General features: G+C 44.4%; 1 protein-coding gene across 4 annotated transcripts in view; it reads left to right on the forward strand.

Moving 5' to 3' along the window:
- Positions 1–22793, forward strand: part of eif2ak3 (eukaryotic translation initiation factor 2-alpha kinase 3) — a 45202-nt gene extending 22409 nt beyond the window's left edge. For all 4 annotated transcript variants that reach the window (XM_006629568.3, XM_015344632.2, XM_069189053.1 and 1 more), the window contains exons 3-17: positions 5623–5817; positions 6220–6350; positions 7431–7671; positions 8193–8358; positions 9849–9989; positions 10206–10328; positions 10527–10747; positions 11777–11889; positions 12958–13080; positions 15848–15997; positions 16389–17142; positions 17710–17883; positions 18417–18518; positions 18649–18711; positions 19080–22793. In XM_006629568.3, the coding sequence (XP_006629631.2) occupies positions 5623–5817; positions 6220–6350; positions 7431–7671; positions 8193–8358; positions 9849–9989; positions 10206–10328; positions 10527–10747; positions 11777–11889; positions 12958–13080; positions 15848–15997; positions 16389–17142; positions 17710–17883; positions 18417–18518; positions 18649–18711; positions 19080–19256 (2874 nt within the window). In that variant the 3' untranslated portion in view covers positions 19257–22793. The remainder of the gene's footprint in view (positions 1–5622; positions 5818–6219; positions 6351–7430; positions 7672–8192; positions 8359–9848; positions 9990–10205; positions 10329–10526; positions 10748–11776; positions 11890–12957; positions 13081–15847; positions 15998–16388; positions 17143–17709; positions 17884–18416; positions 18519–18648; positions 18712–19079) is intronic.
- The last annotated feature ends 1306 nt before the right edge of the window (positions 22794–24099 follow it).

A 24099-nucleotide genomic window follows, 5' to 3' on the forward strand; every position in this document is an offset into this window, starting at 1 on the left:
GTGACATACCTTACCAGAACTAGTCAACACCCTTGGCTTTTTTGTTAGTTTTAATTCAGATCCCTGTACAAAGTACATTTTCTTCTAATGCTCATTGCAGTCAACTACATTTTGAAAACGGGGGGGCCTTACAGTATGCTTTAAACATTCTGTTGCATCTAGTAAATCAAAAAGGGGAGGTTTACAAAGGGGTGGGGAATTATCCACGGACAACCCAGTCTTTCCTGTGTGCCCATTTCATCTTACAGGAGTACACTTTCACTTCTTGGAGGACTATTCAGTCACTTAGACATTCCCATATTTATTGAAACCGTAATTAATGCAGGTAATACAGGTTGTAATAAAGAACGGGCCTCAGTCTGTATAGATGAACCCCTTGTTTCTGTCTGCTTAACTTCTTCTAAATACATTTCTTTAAAACCAGAGACTGTCGGACAGAATTGCAGTAATTAAATCACTGACAGGACGGATACGAAGGCACTTTGCTACTGCACATCAGGAACAAACTCTGCCTGAAATTAAACTGTTTTAACAATCTCCAGTAAATTATTTGATCTCAGCTCATGGACTGTTGATGGTCTGGGCTTGGAAGAGGTTGGCGTAGCAGAGCTCGACTCCTAAAGTCACATTAAACTCCTCGTTCTTCTGTTCTCCCTCTCTGCCCGCTGTTCTTTCGTCTAGATCTGATCTGCTTGAGTGTTGAACTTGAACTTCAGTCTCACAATAGTCTTCTTTCTGCCTGGCAAAGCATGTGATTCCAGCCTGAAGAGAGGTCTGTGAAGCTCAGCTTGTGAGGCATGGCTTCTTTCATTTTTCTGCCAATAAATTTTGACAGCTCTTTATTGCTCTTTATTTGGGCTATTTTGTTTTTTGCGAAAGGTTTGATCATTGCAATCGTGGTTGTCCAGTTTGGTGGGGGAGCTGACAGAGCACGGGTCCTATTACGAATTAGCTCTAGATGTTAAAAGTTTGTAGCTCAGGGGCATGTTTCACTCTGACAGGTATTTTTGTTCTGCTTTTTAAGCAGTTTCTAACCTGTCTCTTCAAACGCCAGTAACCTCATAGTGTTGCCTGCTCGGAGTGGGCGCTGATTGGCTGTGAGCTCCAGCAACCCCTGGCGTTTTGTAACCAGGCAGTTTGATTCGTAAGCCCTGTCCTTGAGACACCAGTCTGCTTAGTGATTAGGGGTCTGGCCAATGCCATTGGCTCCTGCCGTGGAACCGAAATAAAGTCTTTACCTATGGGGGTGTGAGGAATGTGGCGAGTGCAGTGGATAAACAGCAAGTCTGCAAACCCACTGTCACTTCAAAGAGATAGGAGCCCAGCCAATCTGGAGTGAGTCATGATGTGCAGGATTAGGATGAGGTAATGCTCCAGCAGAGGGTGATGTCATTGCTTGGCCCAGCCCCTCCCCCGCTCTGCTGTGCATGCCTTTGGAGGAGCCCTGTGCTGCTGTCATCCTGAGGACAGGCTGGGCCTCGATCACCCTGCGCTGGAACTCCTCACCTCTTTACTCAACCACTGCTCACTGAGGCCAGGCTTCTTCCTGATGACCTGGGCTCCGCAGGCAGGCAAAAATAAACACTTTTCATGTTCTGTGTTATACTAACTAGTATGATCTTACTTAATTCTTTCCCCTGCTTTTTTGGATTTATCCACAGAAATGTCAATTTAGCTCAATTTAAGCTAAGTTAGTTGTACTGCATTGTTACAGTCTCTTCAGAAACGCAGTCAGACCTCACAGCCCCCATGAGGATCCTACTCAGCGATCAGAACTGCTATTCCTTTTCAACTATTAAACAATACAGTCTCATTGTAGGACATTTACAATTGCAAATTGGGTTCTGTTAATACTTGACATTAATCATTTAGAAAGCTGCTTATTCTGAATTACCACACTATTACAGAGTATGCTGCACTACCAGGTACACAGGAATAGTTAAGAGTCCGATCTACTCCAGGGTAGGCATGCACAGAAGGCACCCCAGCCTGGAATCGAACCCCTGTAATTTAACAGTGATGAGCAGTAGTCGGGACTTGTGACTTAGATGCTGTGTGTTTGTATCCTTGTCTCCCTGTTGTGACCAATGCTGTTGTTCTCTTGCCCAAAGGAAATTTACCTGCCAAAGGATCCTGTCTATCCAGCTGTGCACATGGTGATGGACTCCTTACATGTCAGGGAGCAGAATAGCATTCTCTCTGTCGGCTTAATGATACCGAATCTAGGCTCAGCTGTGGACTTGACCATTTATATTACAACACTTTGTAGTTTCTGTATATAAACCTTTGTTTCAATAACAGATGGATCAAAGTTTTTAACTGGTCAGCAGAGTAATTACAATTTAGGATAAAATGATACAGCACTATAATGGACACGAACCACAATAACGTGGTATTTAATAGAGTAACTGAGTTTACCACAATCCGTGAATAGCCGCAAGGTTGTTTTGTAGAAGGGATTGCCTTCTCTGTCGATTTAGACATGCTGTAGCACTTATTAAAGTTTTATGATACACTGTATCAACATAAAGGTAACGAGGAGGCAGTTCAGCTCGTCTTGCTTCATTCCCTAAACTTCCTTATTCTCTGGACAGGCTGTCCTACACCGTGCGTGTCTCCCCAGGCCCCCATCAGACACTAACATGTTTTGCTGTAGCCAGCCTGTCTAGGCTGTCGGGGTAAATTCAGTCTGACAAGTGCGTCAGTGCACCGTCCGCGCTGTGCGGCCGATGTGTCTGCCGTCTGTGCGCAGTCAGGGGTGCGCTGATGCGTCCCGGGACTCCGGCACTAGGCCGTATCTCTGCCACGCTTTGCACTTCGCAGGGTTAGTGTGCACAGTACCTGCGGCCAGTCGTCCCTGTATTGTGTTACTAGGAGCTGGGGGCTGAATCAAACTCCACAAAATGGCAAGGAAGTTTAGCTAATAATTGTGTAATTCAGGGTATTTTCATCTTCTCAAAGAAAGGTCTTCAAATCAGAAATTGTTCTTCTTTGACTCCTTGGAAATAGACTGTGGTACACCCTCCTCTACCCTTTTGCCTGTGCTAAAGATCCATTTTGAGAGGCTGAAGAGCCCGTTTGGGGTAGAGCTCTGCTGCACTGGGCGCATGTCTTGGCTCAGTCTCCAGTACTGGGTCTTTCACAGGTTGACTGCATTGATGGATCTTATGACAAATGCACTCCTTCCTTGTTTTGTAGAAAACTTGTAGCTCTCCCGCAGTGGAAAGGCAAATGAAGTCTTGCTGTCCTCCTGAGACTATATTCTCCCTCTTGGTTTTTTTTCCTAGCATTTAAAGTGTTTTCTCCTCTGTTGTTTCTAGTTAAAGTACATAATCCCTAGATATAGACTTCGGAGCACTTTGTTGAACTGCATTACAAGGGCAGATTATGAATTTCTTAAAAAAAGAGCAGGAAGGATATAGACTTCACTGGTCAGGGTGAACATCTGATGATGCTATCGGTAATGTAGAATGACACATTATTAACTCTTTGAGATCATCTCTGTGGTCCTGAATGAAAGCCATTATGAAGTAACAGGTTAAGCTGGATTCCGCTGTAGATTTTATCTGGGATAAAATGAGCAGGATGACTCACTGCCGTGCTATTTAAATTCCTTGTTAAAACCTCTTGCTACCCAATCAGTGGCCAGTATGGTGTGTAGTCATGCTGTCTTAGTGTGAACAGATGACATCAGCCGTTATTACGACATTTTAAAGCACCAGTTCAAAGCAGCTATACAGGAACTCCATGCACTTAAAATTCTCATGGGGGGGAAAGGATGCTAAAATCTCAGTTTGAAGCTAAATTTAAAACTATGCACTCTACAGAACTAAACTTTTTACTTTTCTAAGTGGAGTGGATTGGGAGTTCCTGATTTGACAAATGTGAGTCCCAGCTAAACACTCAAAAGTAAGCATGGAACTCCAGCAGTCTTCCAAGTCATGATACTTTACATTTTTGCTTGCACTGTGGCCTTGTCCCTGTTACAGTCGGTGTTCACTATATCTCAGTGAGCCCTTTCCTGGAGGGTCTGTCAGTAGGTAATATGTGCTCTGGTAGGAAGAGCGGATTGGAACACATACTGTACATAGTTGAAAGTAAGTCTTGAGTAGGAAACAAGCACTGTGACTAATTTTAAAACTAAAGACCTCATTCAATCTGCCTGTCACAAGGAGAAACTGCAGAAGGAAACCTTTATTGCTGGCTATATTGAAAAACCAATGTCGATATTCATGGTATGATGTGCTGTATGAAAGTCTCATGGAAAGTGAAGTTGTTGGGCATTAATTTCCCAGAAGGTGTAGTGTAAATACATTGTTTGACTTAAATGTATTCCTCTATTATGACCAAATTTTGATTTAGTACTTAGTTTGCTTAGGTTTCTGTGCATTTGTTCATATACTGCTTAATCAAATCAATGTCACGTACTGTTAAAATGAGTTAAAGTTAATCACCTTTCAAGTTCTCTTGCAGTCAACACTTGCAACAAGACCATTACTCTGTCCCTGACTTATTGTTTCACTGCCCACGTGGCTACAAAGTTAAGCTGTCTCTTCCCTTCTGGAGCAGCACATCACTGGGCCGAAACTGAGCTGAGCTCAAAATCTAGAGCACTGTTCAAAATGAATTGGCCAAACCTCAGCCAGGCTTTTGGGGTCAGGCTGAGCTCTAGGATCCTGTGCCAAGAATGTAGGAAAGTGAAGATGTTCTTCAGCAAGCCACACTGCTTGAAGAAGTCTTCACATTGTGCTTTCTAGAACAAAGCACTAGATCTGTTTGGATGTCAGTCAGGCATTTAGTCTAAGTACCAGGGTCTTAGCATAAGAACAATAAATGATTGACTTTGTTCACTAATCTCTGTGGAGAAATTAAGCTAATTAAGCTCTTTGCAAAGCCCGTGATGATTTGAAGCCTTCTGTACAATGGATCCTGTGTCTGGCGCCCACGGAGCAACAGTGAGAAGAGTATGGCTGATCTGTTGTAGTGGCTATCTGCACTGCTCCCAGCTGTAGTGATACATTACATCTGCATTTCAGAAACACACTTTTGTCAAGCAAGGGCAGTATTTCAGTGGCTGTGATTACTTGTCAATCGATATTACTAACTGTATTTGAAAAAAATGTGGACTCTGATTAGTACTGATTCTGGGCTACCTAATATTAATTCAATTAAAGCTTCCCATGGTTAGGGTTATGCCATACCAAAAATGTGAAAATAGTCCGTAATTAGTTACATTTGATATAACTGAGCCCCAGATTAAGTCTCTCTATATAAATTCCCTATTATCTATGTGTATGTTTATCTACATCTCAAACTATGCATTTAAACCTGTCAACCTTCAGGCAGGTAATTGTGACTGGCTCACTGAAATTCCTGTAAACTTAGTGATCCCAACCCAGCCACTGTTGTTTAATTAATTAATAATTAATTGCTTACACTTATATAGCGCTTTTCTGGACACTCCACTCAAAGCGCTTTACAGGTAATGGGGACTCCCCTCCACCACCACCAATGTGCAGCCCCACCTGGATGTTTAAACTTTTTCAGTGATGAAATTTGGAACTGCAAACCTTAACCCCCTATCTGTGTGGATCAAAAACCATTTTTTTTTTCTCCTGCAAGGTGTTTGGGAATAAGATGATCATCCCATCCCTGGAGGGTGCGCTGTTCCAGTGGGACCGGGACCGGGAGAGCATGGAGTCAGTGCCCTTCACGGTGGAGTCCCTGCTGGAGTCCTCCTACCGCATCAGGGAGGACACGGTGCTCGTCGGGGGCAAGTCTCTCACCACCTATGGCCTGGGCGCCTACAGTGGCAAGGTGTGTCCAGCTTGTGACGCCCTGAGCAGCCGGTGTCCTTCCCCTTGGGGCTGATGATGTGGAGGGGGGTGCCATCTCTGCTGAGGAAGGTGTGAGGGTGGAGGGTGCTGTCCACCCCTTGGAGAGCAGCAGCAGCAAAGAGCAGGGCTCACCTCTTTTCACTCCCGCCCAGCCCATCACCAGCGGCGGACCTGTGCTGGTTGTTTGGCTGGGGTGAGGCAAGGGGAGGTGGCAGCACAGGAGAGCTATGAAGAGCCTGTTTCATACCTCCAGCCTTCCTGTCCCAGTTACCTTTCCAACACCCCTGCGCTCAAGTTGTTCAGAAGCGACCCAGGCTGGACCCTGCTGGTAATGCTGCTGTTGTCCCCCCCTCTCTCTCTCTCTCTCTCTCTGTCCCGCTAGCTGCGGTATATCTGCTCGGCCGTGGGCTGCAGCCGCTGGGAGGAGGAGGAGCTGGAGCCGGAGGATGTGTTGCTGCTGCAGAGAACACAGAAGACCGTGCGAGCGGTCGGGCCCCGCAGTGGCAACGAGAAGTAAGTCTCCAGAGCCACGTGGCCGGCGGGCTGGGCTGGGGACACCCGTGTATGAGAAGGCATGCATATTTGGGCATATCCGTGTGCACGAGCGTGCAGGCAGGGACCAAGCAAGACAGGCTGTGCTGTCTCTACTGGGCATGGCTTGGCCCTGGCCTGTCCTGAGTTTGGATCACTTAAGCAGACTGTTGGTCCCCCTGTGCCACTTTTGAACTGATGGTGAAATCTGTAAATGGTCCTGGTGTCTGTGACCAGGACTAGCACTGTGTTACTCATCTTATAGTGAGTGCTGGCGTTTCTGTCCCCAGAATGGTTTGCTGTGCCCATGAGTCAAGTTATTAGATGATATCGAATAGGAATCACGTTTCAATAAGCTCAAAGTTGAGCCTCTTTCATTTATACACTTCTTATAAAGGTGAACCATAAATAATGGAGTTGACAGATGTTTACTTGTATATACAATTGTTATATTTCATACTTGTTTTGTAATATTGCCAAAAAGTTTTTTACTTTTCCTAAAAATGCAGTGTTAGTGCACAGGTGTTTTGTTAGAACTGTGTCTTCTAATGTCAGGTCTACGGTGAAATGCAGTAACTAAAAAAAAAATCAAAGTTACTTTGCAGGTTCACTTGCTTTGAGTTTTTTTAGGAATTTGTTTGTTTTGCCTCTTTGTTTAAGGCAACAGTGTTCCCCGTCACTCACTTTCTCGATCTGACTACAGGCTGGAAAACTGATAATACCTGTATTTATACATGTTTTCTTGAATTCATCCTAAAATATTGGATATACTGTACTGTATGTAAATATATGTTGTTGAAAAAGGGTGAGGGGTGATTGGTATAGTGCTTCAGGAGTTTCACCTTTTCTCAACTTGTCCAGCACAATCAATTTCATTTTGACTTTCACAATCAAGAGTGAAGGATTCATTTTCTCCTGGCTTTGTACTGTTCTTCTGGGACACGAGCCAGTACGTCATGGATTCCACACAGTAACGGGCTGTGTTGTAACCGAGTTGCACTGTGCTTTTCAGGCCTGGGAGTGTTGCACCACTGTGCTTGACTGTGCGGTTTGCCCCAACAGGTGGAACTTCAGCGTGGGGCACTTCGAGCTAAAGTTTGTGCCTGCGGTGCAGACGGCGGTGAACTACCTGGAGGGAGAGCCAGCTGGCGGGGGGGCGTGGCGAGAGGGGCAGCGCGTGATCTGTGAGGATGACGAGCCCAAGGCTGAGACCAGGGACCTCGTCATCAAAGTGTCCGTGCCTGACTGGAAGGTCATGGCCTTCAGCAACAAGCCAGGGGGGCAACTGGTGTGGGAGCATCAGGTGAGCGTTATGAGTCATGCCTTAGCTGCACAGCACATGGCACAGGTCTGCAGTTCTCAGCTCAAATCTGATTAAGCATTCACTGTAAGAAAACCTGATTATTTTTTGTAGTTCAGGTGGGTAGCTGCGTCAGCATGTGCAGGCTGCAAAGGAACAAGTTTATTCCATGCTGAATAGAGAAGAAAGAAAACACAACGTTTCGGTTGTGGAGCCTCCAGCATGGAATAAACCTATTACTTGTTCCTCATTATTTTTTGTCTGATGACGTTTGTATGCATTTATGCAGCTGGTCATTTTACTGCAGCAAATCCACTTAAACCTTTGTTATGAGTCCAGAACCCTAGCCCCTGCTCCATCAGAAATACCTGTTCTTGTTGAGCATTTAAGACGTTTATGGATGGCAGGTTTCAGGAAGATTTTGTTTCAGGAAGGATGAATGGTCTGGGTACGCTGTGTTCTCTGCTAGCCCCTGACCCCTTCTCTTCCGTCAGTTCCTGAGTGAATGTCTGCTGTGTCCACAGTTCTGCACCCCCATAGCCTCGGCCTGGCTGGTCCGAGGAGGGAAGGTGATCCCCATCAACCTGTTTGACGACACCAGTTACACCTCGCGCCCTGACTCTGTGCTGGAGGAAGAGGAGGAAATTGTGGAGGCTGCTCGTGGTGCCACTGAATCTAGCATCTACCTGGGTAACTTCCTGCTTCCGTTTTTAAAACACAAGGGCTTCTTGGCTGTTTTCATAAAGAAGACTACTGGACTTTGTCATCCCACACAGGTGTAAATCAGAGTGATCAAGGCACTAAAGAGCGTCTGTATAGCCAAGTTATTGTATCTTTAATATTGTGTTTCCAGCACTTGACCACAACGGCACCATTATCGTGTATTTCCAAGATGAGGTAGTTCTTACACTGACAGAAGTATAATTTTTTAGGAAGAAATGATTGTTCCTCGTACTATATGTATAGATATAATTCATCACTAGTTGGATTACAGACTTCAGATAAGTTAGATTGTGCGAGCGTGCCAAGTTATTCTGCTAAGAAACCAGGGTTAACACCCGTTGTAAAATGAAGTCCTGAATGTATTCGTTTTTAATGGGGCTTCAGTCAGCATTTTAAAAGCACAGGGAAATGGCAATGAGCCTGGAGTCAATGGCTTAGTGGGTTTCCCAGGGTGCAGTGCTCTAGGACTCTCCCGTTCCTGTGCAACGTGTGAGAGCAGGCAGTCACTCTGATCTCTGAAAGAAAATGGGATCTAAGTTGGCTAGCAGTATCAACCACATGTATGCTGTTACGTTAAAACAGCATCATTGACAGCTGCCGATGATGTGCAAATCATCAATGCAATTTCCGTGCACGAAAGGCAGAGTTTGCTAAAACAATCTTGCTGGTGTTGCCGTAGATGCAGGCAGTGAAATACTTTTTAAGGTGCCGTGTTCTACAGTGGCCATCAACACATCGGCTAGGTTCTGCGCAGGGTCTCTTTCTGGCATTGCACAAGTTTGCAAAACACTTCATATTGTATTCCACTATAAACGTATAGGTGATTGTCACAGTATTGAGTGCGGCCCATAAGTTGGTGCTCTTGCTCTTGCCAACTTGTGGCTAACAGCATCAGCTAACCTTGCGTTTAATTTGTCCAGTCTGGCCAGGGTGCATTTTTGTGAAGGAACAGTCTGTTCTATAAGCTCTTAAACTCTTAATTTCTTTCCACAAATCAATAGGTGCCATGTCCTTTGCAATCACTTTGCATTTGTTTAACATTTTACTCAGTATGATGCAGATCATGCGGATGATGACCTGTCCCAATAGATATGCTTTTTCCCCGATCTGCATGCTAAGGGAAAGATGGATGCCTTGGGTCCAGATGATTAAGTGCAGAATCTATGAACTTGTGTAAGGTTATGCTGTTTTTACACATGAGGACACTGTACAATGTTACTTTTATTTTAGCAAAGCTTTTCCACACTACCCTGTTCTGTGAGGTGGTAGTTGCACTCATATACAGAAGCAGGCAAATTACCTAGCCTGTTATTTGCCGTCAGTTATCGCTGCATTCTTAAAATTATTGGTATTGTTTTGATATTTTAAAATACTGTGTATGTTTTTTTAAAATGAGTTACTATTTGAATGCTTATGTTTTGGAGGAGTATGTTGTTTTACTCTTCCTTCTCTTGCAGGCATGTTCCGGGGACAGCTCTACCTGCAGTCCTCTGTCCGAGTCTCGGAGAAATTCCCCACCAAGTCCAAAGCCCTGGACAGCCGAAGCTCTGACAACAGCATCATCTCCCTGCCCACTGTCAAGTGGAAGCCTCTGATCCGTGAGTCACATAACCCCCCGTCACTGCCGACATCTTTGTGTAGCTTAATCTGCGATGTTTATTATGTGCGATAACCTGGAAGCCTGTCATTTATACCAGCCGACCTTCAAGAATATCGAAGTATGACTGGTGCTTGCTAACACTAAGCGTGTGTTACCGTCACCCCCCGAGCTCTGGTTCCACATGCGGTTTGTTTTCTGCCCCCCTGCTGTTCAGATTCGCCCTCGCGGACCCCGGTGCTGGTGGGCTCCGAGGAATTTGACAAGTGTCTGAACAACGACAAGTTCTCCCACGAGGAGTACAGCAACGGAGCCCTGTCTGTCCTGCAGTATCCCTACGGTGCGTAAAAAGCTCGTCAAGGACAGGAGACTGCAGGCGTTCGGACCCATTTCACCTCTCCTCCCTGCCTTGCTAATGAGAGCTGATTACATTTAACTTGTAATTAAGTCTGTCATCCTTTTTAACACCTCTATTTGGAATCCAGTACACTGCAGCGAGCGGTCTCTCAAGAGTTGTCTCTGCTCTCTGGCCGCGCAGACAATGGGTACTACTTCCCGTACAGCAAGCGCTACCGCGGGCGGCGGGAGGCAGCGGTCAGCCTCCTTCCTGGGGACACGTCGCCGAGGGAGCCGCGCAGGAAGGACCCGGTGCTGCTGCTGCCCTGGTGGAAGGAGATCCTGGGCACCATTGTCTTCTGCATTGCTGCTACCACTTACATTGTCCACAAGTTTTTCCACCCATCGGCTGTGCATGTGCGGGTAAGTGCCTGGCCTCTGCCCCACTAATATCTTCTTGAGTTTTTCTGATCCAGCTTCCGCTTGACCCTGATTTATTGCCAGGGTCTTTACAAAGTGAGTCTCCTTAAAATTAAAATTCAGGGCTACCTATCTTACTGTGCAGATTATTCAAGTTTTATGGCCCCTTACATTGCAATTCAGAAATGTGTTTTTGGAAGAGGTTTTAGTGGTTAATCAGTTATACAGTTAGATCTTTGGCATCCTTCAGTGTTCTTAATAGCCATTGCTAATTTCCATCCAGACCTAAGATGCCTTCTGCTAAAGCTCAGACTAGCTAGTCTCTTGCGTACACAGGTGTGCAGGAGATCAGCAGAGTTGTGCTGATGTACCGAATGCTGCTCTGAAGAGCCAGTCTTGCTGGCAGGGCACAGATTCCATCTTCCTGTGTTTAAAGGCATAGCTGAAAGGACTGCCTGGCTGTGGCAAGGGAATAAACTGCCCTGCTTGCCTTCACACTGCATGCTGCAGGCTAGGCTACATGGTACAGACAATTCCTCACCTGACTGGTCCACTTCATCCCCTAGGGCATGGATATAGGAGAGGTTACAAATTACAGGATCCTTGTGGGTCGCTTGCTTTATACTCCCATAGCCCTTTTTAGTAAAGCAGTACCTTCTGCTGTATGCCAATTTTGAACAGGAAGAGTAGCAGAACATCCTATCAGCCTGTTGAAAGGAAGCTTAGATCTGGAGCAGGTTTGTATGAATACTCAGGAAGGTCATATCTGATTCTAACTTGGTAATGTTTTCATATTTTTCATGTTGCGGTTTTGTTTTCTATGTGTAATGTTTGATAAAATCCTTTAGACCTGGACATATGCACCAAAGAATATTTAGTGTCAATCATGATGGGACTTGCAGGCTTTTGAATTAAATTTGTGGTGATGACCTTAATGTAATCAGCCTAGCCCATGCCAGGACAGAACGGGGTATGGCTCTGGAGCTCTAAAGCAAAGCTGCAGTACTAACGTTTCTTTATGTCCTCTCACAGCAGAGGAAGGAGTCCGAGACACAGTGTCAGACTGACAGTAAGTTTGAATCGGAATCGGAGGACCCCAAGGAGGTGGTTATCACAGACAACCGGAGCAGTGGTTACGTGTCCAGGTACTGTTCTCTGACTTAACTGTCTTGGGTTTTATTGGTTCTCACATTAGAACTGCTTCTTTATCACAGACACTTCCTGCATTTTCCAGTAAGAGGTGATTTAATGCCAAAAGTCTTTTACTGAGCAGTGTTTCCTCTTTGTAGCCTAATCTGTTGGATCCCAGAAGCTCAGCAAGGCTGAGCCGGGTCAGTACTGGAAAGGGAAACCTTTAAGGTGAACTGGGTGGCTGTGGAAAGTGTTGGTGAACCAGTAGGTTGTGCGCTTTCATCTATACAAGAATAAATACTCCAGTATGGTGACAGGGTATGCTGTGCTGTAAGAGGGGTTTTCCTGCAGATGGGATCTTAAACCAAGGTCCTGACTACTTGGTCCTTAAAGATCACATGGCTGTTTGTAAGAGTGTACCTGACAGACTTTGTGCTCAGTCACATGACTCCTTCATTTAAACTCTAAACACTTTTAAACTTCTTGGTTTGGTTCTGCTTTCACTCTATGTGGAATTTAATTTCAAAAGAGTTTTGAATAATAAAGTAGAAACAGAATGAGTAATTGGGAGTTCATCAAAAGTATGGAAATCCGCACAAGCTAAATTCTCGTTAACAATGCTGGCGTGTAGCTGATCCCAGTGAGACTGTGTGCAAACACCACTGCGGGTCAGTCAAACCCGTGACGCTGTGTCCGAGCTCATGGGGGCATCACAATGCAGGAGACTTGACGGGGGGTTTGCTGAAAGCTTATATCATTCCATTAGCAGGCTGTTTCTGTCAAGATAGTGACCAGTGCACAGGAACTGGATTAAGCATTGCTACCTCACAGCTCTTGGTGCCTGGGTTTGGATGTGAATTGGAACACTTTCTGTGTGGAGTTTGCATGTTCTCCCCCGTTTAATTTCAGCAGAATATTGAATAGTAGGCAGAAACCGATTGAGTCATTGGGTGACTTGTGGGTGTTCTCCCACTTTTCAAAGATGCAAGCTGTGCTCTTGCTCTAGGACAGCCTAGGTGTCCCTCCTAGTATTGGCCTTTGCTGTAAGGGTCCCCTGTGTGACACCTGCTCTGCTTCCCCAGGTACCTGACAGACTTTGTGCCAGTGCAGTGTCTGGGCCGAGGGGGGTTTGGAGTTGTATTTGAGGCACGGAACAAGGTGGACGACTGTCACTATGCTATCAAGAGGATACGTCTGCCGAACAGGTAATCATCTAGTAATCATGATCATTTTTAAAAGTATTGAGATGGCTGGTTGATATGTGTCTCTTGTTAGTCAGGTGTTTGTTGTTGGGGAAATTGGGCTCAAACAAAGAAATGAGCATCCCGTAAACCTGTCACTGTTTAACTTGAGTGTCTGAAGTCAAAGTTCAAAATGGAAACCAACATACTACCAATATTGGCAATATACTGAAAAAATAGGAAACCACAGGTATAATAACCAATCAGCTGAGACCAGGTCAGTCAAAAAAATAATCTGCAGCTGATGACCAAACATTATTGGAGATTTCAAAGAAAACCCTAAATCAACCGAGTTTAATGATCAACCACCTCCACAGTGTGGGAGTAAAAGTATAAAAATCCACATCTTGCAGGAAACATCAGAATTACAGAGGCAACACAGCAAGATGTAAGCCATCATTAACGCTAAGAACAAAAAAGCTTGATTAGAATTTTAAGTACAATTCAAATTCTATTCAGGAGTGCAAGGAGAAGGCAGGAGAGTTTTATGGACAGATGAGACCATGATAAATCTTTTCAACAGTTATGGAAAGGCTGTTCATTATACCTTGTATGGAAACAGGTGTTGTGGCTTCTAATTAGAATTATGAAGATTTTGTAGCAGTGAAATTTATGCTTTACATGTTCTGCCATCTAGTGCTGAATGCGTTAACTGCACCGGTCCAACTGTTTCAGTAGAAGCCAGCTGCAAGTGCTTATTGAAACCTACTTTCACAGCACTCTCCTCTGCAAGGGCCTTAGATCACTGCTTGAGCCACGTTTGTCATATTTAAATTGTAAGCATAATTGTTTGCATGATTAGGCTTAATATATTTCTGCCATTAGGTTGTATTTATGGACACAAAGGGCACTCTTTTGCAAAATAACAGACCACTGTTTATCATTAAACTAACACCATCTCAGTTTTACAATAATGCCACAGTCAGTGTAATGATTTCCATGAAGTAATCAAGCCTTTTGTCTTTCAGTGGTAAGAGAACATTCAAAAATGAATAAAACATGCTACCAGTCTCTGTATTGCAACCTCATAACAAAGTGACAATTTCAAATTTTCACCTGAAAGCGGTGGCCATTAAGTGCAGTTTTGATATCTACACTTTTAAAATGACTGTATTTTAATTAGATATTTTTATTTATAACTCAAGTTACTTGGCCATTTGTGCTTAGTTATGCTATAAAATCCACAATTCAAGCCTGTTATTCATTCTAAGCATTGTGCTAAATTAAACTGCATCAATGAAATCAGTTTAGAATTTACATCAAATTTCTGTCTTTTAAGGCCTTTTGAATCATGTTGTTTACGCATATTGAGGATGTAATCTGTGTCTTAAAGGAAGCTAAGGCATCACCTTTAACAACATTGCTAGCTAGCTCGTTCTAGACTAAAAAAGTTTAGTTCCTTTATCCTTTTTCTTTTCCCGTGAGACCCGGAATATATCTGGTTGCTGTTCTCTGGACTAATTTCAGAGCATCAGTCTTTTCTATATTGTGGAGACTAAAATTGTATACAGTATTCTTAATGAGGTCCTACTAGTACATTGTTTCATTTTAACATAAAATCCCTTGATTTGAACTCTTCACTTAACTGTGTATCGTAACATTTTGCTTGCGTTTTTTATTGCTTCCCACATTTTCTGGAAGATGTAAGCGATGTGTTAACAGATACATTTTTGATTTCCATAAGTAGCCTCTTCTACTTCAGTGTTTCCCATATTGTATGTACAGTCTTTTTTTTACCGCATGCAAAACTCTGGCCTTACTTACATTAAACATCAGCTGTGGGGTGTTTGCTCAGTCTTGAATTTTATCTCAATCTTAATCAATTTCATTTCTGAAATCGACTGGCCGAAATAACTGAAATGCTTCTACAGCGTTCACTAATCTTCCTGATGTACAATCTTCAAACTTCAGTAGTTTACTAAGTATACTAGAACCTAGATCATTCTAATTGGTAAGAGCAGCTATTACATTATCCCAATTTGATTGTTCACCCTTTATTTATGCATTGCTTTCTGTTAAACAATTATCAATCCAATCTTTTTTCCTGAATGCCTATAATTTGAAAATGATTTTTTTCTGGGGATCTTTATTAAAAAGATTCTATCTAAATACACTATATCGTATGCTCTGTGTCTATCCATTACAGCTGTTGCTTGTTCAAAAGATGCAAACAAGCTGATTAGGCAAGACATATCTTTTCTATAAGAATAGGATGTTACATCCATATAGGTGATTTTTTTGGTTTAGTACTAATTGTCTCCATTACTTGACACATAATAGAAAACACATTGGATCAACTTTCTCATCCTTTTTATAGATGTGCTTCTGTCCGTGGGTACTACTCTTAACCAACTTTTGGAAGAGTTGGTAAGATATTACTGGGCCCTGGAGATTTATTTGTCGTCCTTGTACCTGTAACATTCTACCTCTTCTATCTTAATACATTTTAATGAAGATCTCCCTTCTGCTGCCCAAGGCATGTTGTCTTCTTTAGTGAAGAAAGTGAAATACTCATTTAGTGTCTACCGTGTCCGTTTCTTGAGACTGAACAATCCCAAAAAAAGAACCTCTTGAGTCTTCATTAACTGATGCTTCTGAGTCCGTGAGTTGCCTTTGAGAGCTGCAGGAGTTGCCCTGTAGTCTGGTGTGATTTCTTGTGACTCTGGTCAGCGAGCTGTGCGCTGCTGCATCTCAGTGTTGGTCTTCACTCCTGCTGCTGGCTGTGCTTCAGGGAGCAGGCCCGGGAGAAAGTGATGAGGGAGGTGAAGGCCCTGGCCAAGCTGGAGCACCCTGGCATCATCCGCTACTTCAACGCCTGGCAGGAGAGCCCCCCTGAGGGCTGGCAGGAGGAGATGGACCAGCGCTGGCTCAAGGATGCCAGGTAAGAGCCAGCCCATAGTCCTGTAGATGGAAACACTCATAGCCACTCTTTAAGCTTCACTGATTTAAGTGATTCTTTTCATCATTATTAGTACATATTTTTAGAATAAGAATGTTTAAGTCAAATTGAGCACAATCAAATCTTTATCTCTGTGGATACTGTTCCTTTTCTTTGGGCTTGAGGTACAGGTTCCATGAGCTGTTTTGTACACTCCAGATTTTGTTATTGTAAAGTTATATTTGCTTTAATAAAAGTCTTTTAATATTGAATTCAATGTGCTGTCTGAAAGACTGTATGCAGTGAACAGTAAGTTTGCCACTAGAATGACTAGATCAGAAGGACTCGGCTCATCTCTAGGTGTAAGTGAGGTGTGTCCATTTTCCTTCTGCAGCACCACAGACTGGCCGCTCAGCTCCCCAGAGCAGATGGAGGCGCTATCCGTGAAAGTGCCCGTCTCCAAGCCCTTGACCCAGGACATTTCCTCAGCAGAGGGGGCAGGAGGTGATAGTCTCAGTATCCGGATAGATGGGCTGCCCTCTCTCTCCCACGGGATGTTCTCTCCCAACGCCTCTGCAGCAGGAGACGAGGGCTGTGGGGAGCCCAGCGAGGCCAGCCAGCTGCATGGTTATGACAGCTTTCTCTCGGAGGGGGACAGTCAGGCCGACCCCGAGGTCTCCGACTCGCCGCACTCCTTTGAGCTGTGTAACCCCTGCGCCCCCGAGGACTGCAGCTCCTTCTCGGACGAGATTGTGTTTGAGGACTCGGGCTGCGACGACACCTCGGAGCCCGCCGAGCCCGGCAGCCACGGCACCCTGACGGAGCGACCCAGCTCGGAATCCCGGACCCAAACACATGGGCCCAATCCCACCTCCCTCTCCGGCTCCCCTCCGCGGCCCACTAGCCTGAGCCTGGGCCCCTGCCACACTCCCTCCCTGCCCTCCCAGCGGCCCCGGCCCCTGCCTTCACCCAAGGTGTACCTCTATATCCAGATGCAGCTGTGCCGCAAGGAGAATCTGAAGGACTGGATGGCCCAGCGGTGTCAGCCAGAGCAGCGGGACCGGACTGAGTGTTTGGGTATCTTCCTGCAGATTGCCGAGGCTGTAGAGTTCTTGCACAGCAAGGGCCTCATGCACCGGGACCTGAAAGTGAGCTCCGACTCTTCACTTCTCTGTTCTGTGCGGTTATGGAAGTACATACACTGCAATCCTCACTCACCGTACTCTGTTGCAGCATGTCGTGCAGCATTTGAGTTTGTCAACATATTATAGGAAGGCTTAACTGCTTTTGGAGCGTTTAGCATTAGAATTCCCATGATCAGAGCCAGTCTCATTTGTTGTATAAGCCTGAAAGAGAAGGCAATAGTTCTCAAGTGGCTGTTCCTTGGCTGTTGAGGATTAAATTCTGGGCGCCTGTGTTTTAGAGTATTGTTCTACTGCTCTGTGGGAATAGCTACGTCTAGGTCAAGATCCTGTCAATTTTAGGGTCATAGACCTTTGTCTTCGCCATGCACCCTGCCATTTCAGCTGGATTTGTCTTTGTTCCACCCACCTGTTCTTGATGCGCAGGTTTCAAAGCGAAAAATGCAGCTGTACACTCTCTTTCGGTTTGTGATGCTGGCCGTTTGCACTACAGTCACAATGTCTATGCTGATGGCTAAGCTCTTAGCCCAGTCTGTGCTAAAAGTCTGACCTGGCTGCTCTGTGCTCTCTCAGCCTTCCAACATCTTCTTCACCCTGGATGATGTGGTGAAGGTGGGCGATTTTGGGCTGGTGACAGCTATGGACCAAGAGGAGGATGAGGAAGGGGGAGCAGTGCTGACCCCCATGCCAGTCTATGCTAGGCATACTGGGCAAGTGGGCACCAAGCTGTACATGAGCCCTGAGCAGGTAAATGGAAATGAAAGCATAGCTATATTGTTATATCTGTATGTGAAAAATGTTGAAGTACTTTAAATGAAAACAGAGGGCAGCAGGGCATCAAGGGCAGCAGTGTGGAGCAGTGGTTAGGCTTCTGGACTTGAGCTGGAAGATTGTGGGTTCAAATCTCAACACAAATTAATTGTTCCAGTTAAATGCCATGTTTTGTCAGTGAATGCAAATATAATCTACTTATAAGTGTAGGCTGAATAAATTAGTCCATCCATCCATATACCAGTCCATTCTCAGAAACAAATCAACCTCGCATTATGGCTTTGGACTGTGAGAGGAACCCAGAGGAAACTCTCATGAACACAAGGAGAACATACTGAGTCTATACAGATAGCATTCAATGGAATTGAAGGAGTACATTTTTGAAAATGGATTGACTTTAGAGGGTTTGTACCTGGAGTTTGGGTATCTGTTTAGAGACATTTGTGTCCTTGTTTTGTAGAGTTTCTTTGCCTTTGTCTGAAATGATCTTTGTTTCCTGCATTATCCAGGTTTCCGGGAACTTTTACTCTCACAAGGTGGATATCTACTCCCTGGGCCTGATTCTGTTCGAGCTGCTCTATCCCTTTAGCACCCAGATGGAGAGAGTGCGGGTAAGCACCCTAATTGTCATGTTCTCCTTTTACCCCATGATCGTTGTTATGGTAGCCTGTTGGCAGCCAGAGTCTGCATGTTGCTCAGGGCCTGACCTGACCTGCACTCTGTGTGGTTGTTTCCCTGCAGACGCTGACGGAGGTGAGGAACCTGCAGTTTCCACAGGCGTTCTCTCAGAGGAACGTGCAGGAGGTGAGTGCTGTCACTCTGCCACCAGGGAGCAAGTAACAGCTCCCATTAAATCATTTTTTATCACCAGGCATTAGGTAACTGCTGAAATGATGTGGATTGTGGTTATTTTTATACTGTTTATATCCTGGCAAGTTGCTGGAGTTTGAATGTGTTTAGTGCAGCAGCTTTGGGAATATCTGTGTGGGAACACAGCTGCCAGTATGATGCCAACCATTAGTTCTTCCTTTGCACAGAGGTCAAATCTCTCAGTGATGAAACACTCACACATGTCAGAGAGTTATTACTATGTATGTTGTGTGGCAGTGTGTAGCCTTGCCCACTTGCCAATCTGAATGGATCAAGCGGTGTGTTTGGTTGCTGTGTTTCAGCTCGTGATGGTGCGCCGCATGCTGTCTCCATGCCCCAGCGAGCGGCCGGAGGCAGTGGACATCACGGAGACTCCGCTGTTCCAGGAGCTGGAGGTGCCCAGCAGACTGGTCCTGAGGCAGCGCTCCCGCACATACAGTTCCTCTGGGGGGTCCCATACACGCCAGCCCAGCAGCTGAGCCCGCAGGGCTGGATCCTCCTGCTGTGCCAGGGACTGCCAGCCCGTTGTCACCACACAGTTCTGAGCCGCCAGACCCCAGCCCTGACGGGTCTGCCAGGGTTTCCTTTTCCACATGTGGCCAGTCTTGCCTTCACTCGGCCAGTGTCTGCTCCATCCTCTGCCTTGAACAAACGCACATGGTCACTCATTTCAGCCTGCCTATGAAAGACAATCTCTTCATCTACCAGCAGCTTCTCAAACACTTAATGCTGGAAAAACCCACCGTTATCAGCTTCTGATTCATTATCCTCAATTTTGGGTTGCACAAACTGTCCTGGCCTGCACCCTGCTGTACTCGATAGCGTCACAAAATGTCTGGGACCCATACAACAGTTTTGTATAGCTTGACTAAGAGCCAGCCTGGTTTGGTTCTTACTTACTTGGATCTTTTCACTTCCCACTATAGCCTACAGTGTACCTCTGTTTCTTATTGACTGCTCAGACAGGCAAGCTGTGCACAGATGGTTTGGTCATCTTTTTTCAGTCCAAGTCAGTACATGATGTCACAGCTACTCTCTTCATCTAAGGATGTTTAACCCTTTTAATCGATAGACTGGGATTTCTCTCTGCCATGAGGAGGACTACAGTCTTTGGTGTCTGTGAGTCCTTATGAATTTTGGTGGATGGGGGTTGGCGGTGATCAGTTGACCTGTTCTATCGCTAGATGAGATTTTTCATCTCTTGCCGATATATTGAATCCAGCATCATGGCATCCTAAAATAATTTTAAATGCAGCCTTTTTTGTGAAATGCTTCTCAAAAGAGTTTTTTATGTTACAATTTAAAAAAAGGCTGGGGAAGGTCCCCCTGACCCCTTGACTCTGTGAGCAGTCTGACCCTTCAGAGTCCAGTTTGCACAGTGTTTCCCTGGTGCACAGGTGAGGGCTGTGGCCTTGCCTGATTTCCAGGCCCACAGCTGTCCAAGGTTTAGCCAGAGCGAAAGCTGGATGCCCTTATTGCCCTGGGAGAGAGCACCGTTGTGTCTGTTATTGAGGAACAGGCTGTGCTGTAGCTCGGCAGTGGGCAGCCTTGGTCCTGAAGGACTGAAAGATCCTTCCGATTTTCACCATCAGAACTCTCACTTGTTTGAACTAAGCAATTATTTGCAAAGTTGCACAATTGTTTGTGGGTGGTTTGTAAGCTGGTAGCAATTTAAAAAGATGCACAAATCATGCTGGACTGCAGTTTCCCAAGGCCAGGCCTGCCCCTGACTGCTCTAGACTGGAACAGACAGTGCAGCCTTTCTGAGACGTAGACGTTTGTCAGCTCCATGACCTTTTGAAACTTATTCACTGCTTATATGGTTAAATCTCATTATCCACGGCTTCAGAAGAAACGGTTAAACCTGCAGGGTTGCTCACCTATGGGCTTTAATATTTTCCATTCCTGGTCTCTGCTGCAGGTTAACAGAAGTGTTCTGGGTCTCTCGGCCCATCATCCCCTCTTCTCTGCCCAGTACTCTGAGAGAAGAGGCAGACTATCTCACTGTGCCTGGAGGTCAGACTCCTCTGTCTTTTTGCTCCGCATTCCTCTCCTTCACAGCCTAGGCCTGCTCCCAGAACACTAACACAGATTTCTTTAAGCTGCTTTCAAAAGCCATATGGGAATTCTGGACTAGTTAAGGATTTTAGTTCAAATTGTCATTTTTAATGCTTCTTCAGGCAACGTAAAACCTTCCCGTTATGTTACGACATGTTGCAGACCTCGCCTTTAATGAAGGGAGTTAAAAAATGCATTGAAAATGGCCTGCGGACCCAATGTTCAAACTCTTGGCTGCTTGGAGTCGCAAGTAGGTGTGGATAATTTTTGAAAAATGGGCGATTTCTTGAATTAGATTTTGGAAAGCTGGATTATGATATAAAAATGCATGAATTTCTAACATGCTTAGAAATGACGAACAGCTTTCTACTTGAGCACAAAAGAGGAGAGCTGGTTGCTTCACATCGCAGCCAGCAGAGGGAGCTGTGGTGTGATGACATGACAGGCCTTCCTCCTGAAGGAAGGTTGCTGTTCAGTTTTCATTCTTTGTTGACGGTTCTGTCTTTTCTCTTGTGTAAATAATGACTTTTGTATCTTTATCCAAGGGCAAGCTTTACCAATACTGTACATAATGTTTTTTCAAGTGTGGTACCTTCCAACAGCTGTTTATGGTATTATGTCGGTGTTGAAGGGGGAAAACGGGTGTTACACGGGTAATGAACTGGCTCTTGCCCATTGTTTCACTGTGTGCAAGATTCATGAATTGCAGAAGAAGCTGGTTGGAACTGGCAATGCCTTGTTTTTATAGAGCTGCATGGAATTCTGTTTTGGAGCACACTGGACAACTGGCCCAGTATCGGTCTGTAAGTGTGCTTCCTGTACAATTGTATATGCCTAAGGAAACAAACAGAAGATAACCTAAGAGTCTCAATTGAAGTTCAAGCTGTATAGTTCTTCTGATGTTTATTTAAATTTGTATATTTGTTTTTTTCTAAGCAGGTGTGTGTTCCGTCTGGGAAGGGGCTGTTGAGATACTTGATGTGGCCCTGTTCTGCCCTGTCCTCTCACTTGGTCACATTGAAGGGTCCATTTGTTCTTGGTGGTTATTCCCAGTTCCACTAGTGTGACTGTGACTCCTTTTCCCAGCCTTCCATGAGGCCGTGTTTGAAATCTCCAGTTTCACTGGCTCCTGAGCGGTATCATCTGATTTATCTAACCTTTAGGTTTAGCCCTGTACAGGTCTCATTGCTTGGGCTCTAAAGGCAATAAACATTGTGATCTCTGGAGCGCTGGGAGGAGGTAATCAAGTCTTATTAAAACCGGTGAGCTGCAGGTTGACGCTGCTGAGGACATTTCTGTCAATGCCACCCCAGAGCATGGAGGTGTGCCCTCTGCCATGTGTGTTTAGGAGCCAAACACCAGCCCCTTTCTGCCACTTCATCTTGCATCAGCAGTGTTCCACGAATACAGGACCTTGTTCTGCTCGCGGTTTCTTTGGGTTAGTCTTCAGTATCTTAACTGCAGAGTTATTGTTCAGATGTTTTCTCTCCGGGACTCATGAAGATCTCTCTCGGATAGCTCCAGAGCTTTTTCTTATTTTCTTTTTTTGATCTTCAGCATTTACTGAGATACAATCTGCAAAATTAGTTTTGCTGAACGTTTTCAAAGAGAGGTTTGTTCGTTATCTCTCTTCCGTTAGTTCAGTGACCATATTGGGTTCTTCTCCATTAATGTCTGGCTTCAGTGACCATAAGATCTGGTGCACCACAGTCACGGTGGATCTTTGGATCTATCCCCTTTGTAAGCTAGTTTCAGTGTCTTTAAGCACAATCTGTGTTTTCTGCCTCTGTTGCAATGTAAATATGTATTTTTGTTTTTATTTAAGTTTATTGCAAAATCAATCCATGTGGGTTGCTGGTATGAAAGAATGCACTTCATGCAATAATTTTCAAGTGCATTGAAATATGCGACTTCTTACAAGTCTAAATTTAATAAAACATTCTATGACATTTGTACAATTTTTGACTTTGACCTCTTCAATTATTTAAATTATTAAAATCTTTCATGTCAAGATGGTCCAAAAGACTTCTTCAAATATTAAAATGTTACTATGCTAGTGTTGTGGAAGTGCACAACACTACCATACTGTAAATCTGAGAAGCGGAGACACCTTTTTGCATAATGGGTTGTGGGAGCATGGAGAAAAACTGGTCATGTTGATGCTGAAACCCTGGCTTCTTTCGAGAAATTACTAGTGGTAGCTACTAGCTGTACAAATGGACTAAATGGGCTGAATGGCCATTTTTTTGTAAACTTTCTTCTTAACTTCAGCAGTTACAGTACATAACCAAACAGGCACTACTGTCTTGTTGGTAGATATTTCATCCTGTGATCCCATCCAGTTGCTTCATGAAAACAGCCTGGGTGTTGTCTTCAACAAAATAATAGCTTGTTCCAGACTCCACAAACCTTCATGTAAAGAAAGCGTCCGGTTTTAAGTTTTGGAGCTATTTCAGTCACTTCTTCATAAAAAGGGTGGTAAAACACTAAGTATTGTTGGCGAATAATACTTTGTTCAGTTACATGTAAGGGTTTGGAAGCAATTATCAGGACTACAGGTTGATCTATATGGAAATATGATCCCAAGGGACAGTCATTATGAATTTACAAAAGGTAGGACTTGCTGAACTAATTTACGTCAGAGTATACAATGTGATGTGTTTAAATTTGCAGAATACTTTTGATAAAGGTCCTGGAAAAAAAAAATCTCAGTTTACAAGTGGAGACATTTGGAGAAATGTTTAGGTTGAGAATTGGATAATAGAAAATGGAGAGTACAGATTGAGGGGACTATCACAGGGATCTCTACTTGGATCACTGTACTTATTAATTTAGAACAATGATCTAGAGTTGTGTGCATTCCAATTTGCAGATTCCACATTAGGAGGGTTAGAAACAGCAAATGAAATTCAAAAATATTTCGATAAAATTCAAATCTGGGCAAACACCTTGCAGATGCAAATAACTAGGTGCTTATATTGACGTATTGCATACAGCTTTGGAAAATGTGGTAAGGTACTAAAAGTGGCAAAATATTTTATACTATAGACCCAAAGGTAGAATTTAAATTGAGATGTTATGTTGGAAGGCATGGTGGAGCAGTGGTTAGCAGAGTCCACATAACCTGTAAAGAGCTTTGAGTGGAGAGTCCAGAAAAGTGCTATATAAGTTTAAGGAAGAATTATTATTATTATTATTATTATTAACTGGTTCAAGAGAGGACATTGAGAATTGGTTCTGTAAGCTACCCAGCCTGTATGAAGA

This window comes from Lepisosteus oculatus, chromosome 1, assembly GCF_040954835.1.
Source record: "Lepisosteus oculatus isolate fLepOcu1 chromosome 1, fLepOcu1.hap2, whole genome shotgun sequence".
NCBI lineage: Eukaryota > Metazoa > Chordata > Actinopteri > Semionotiformes > Lepisosteidae > Lepisosteus > Lepisosteus oculatus.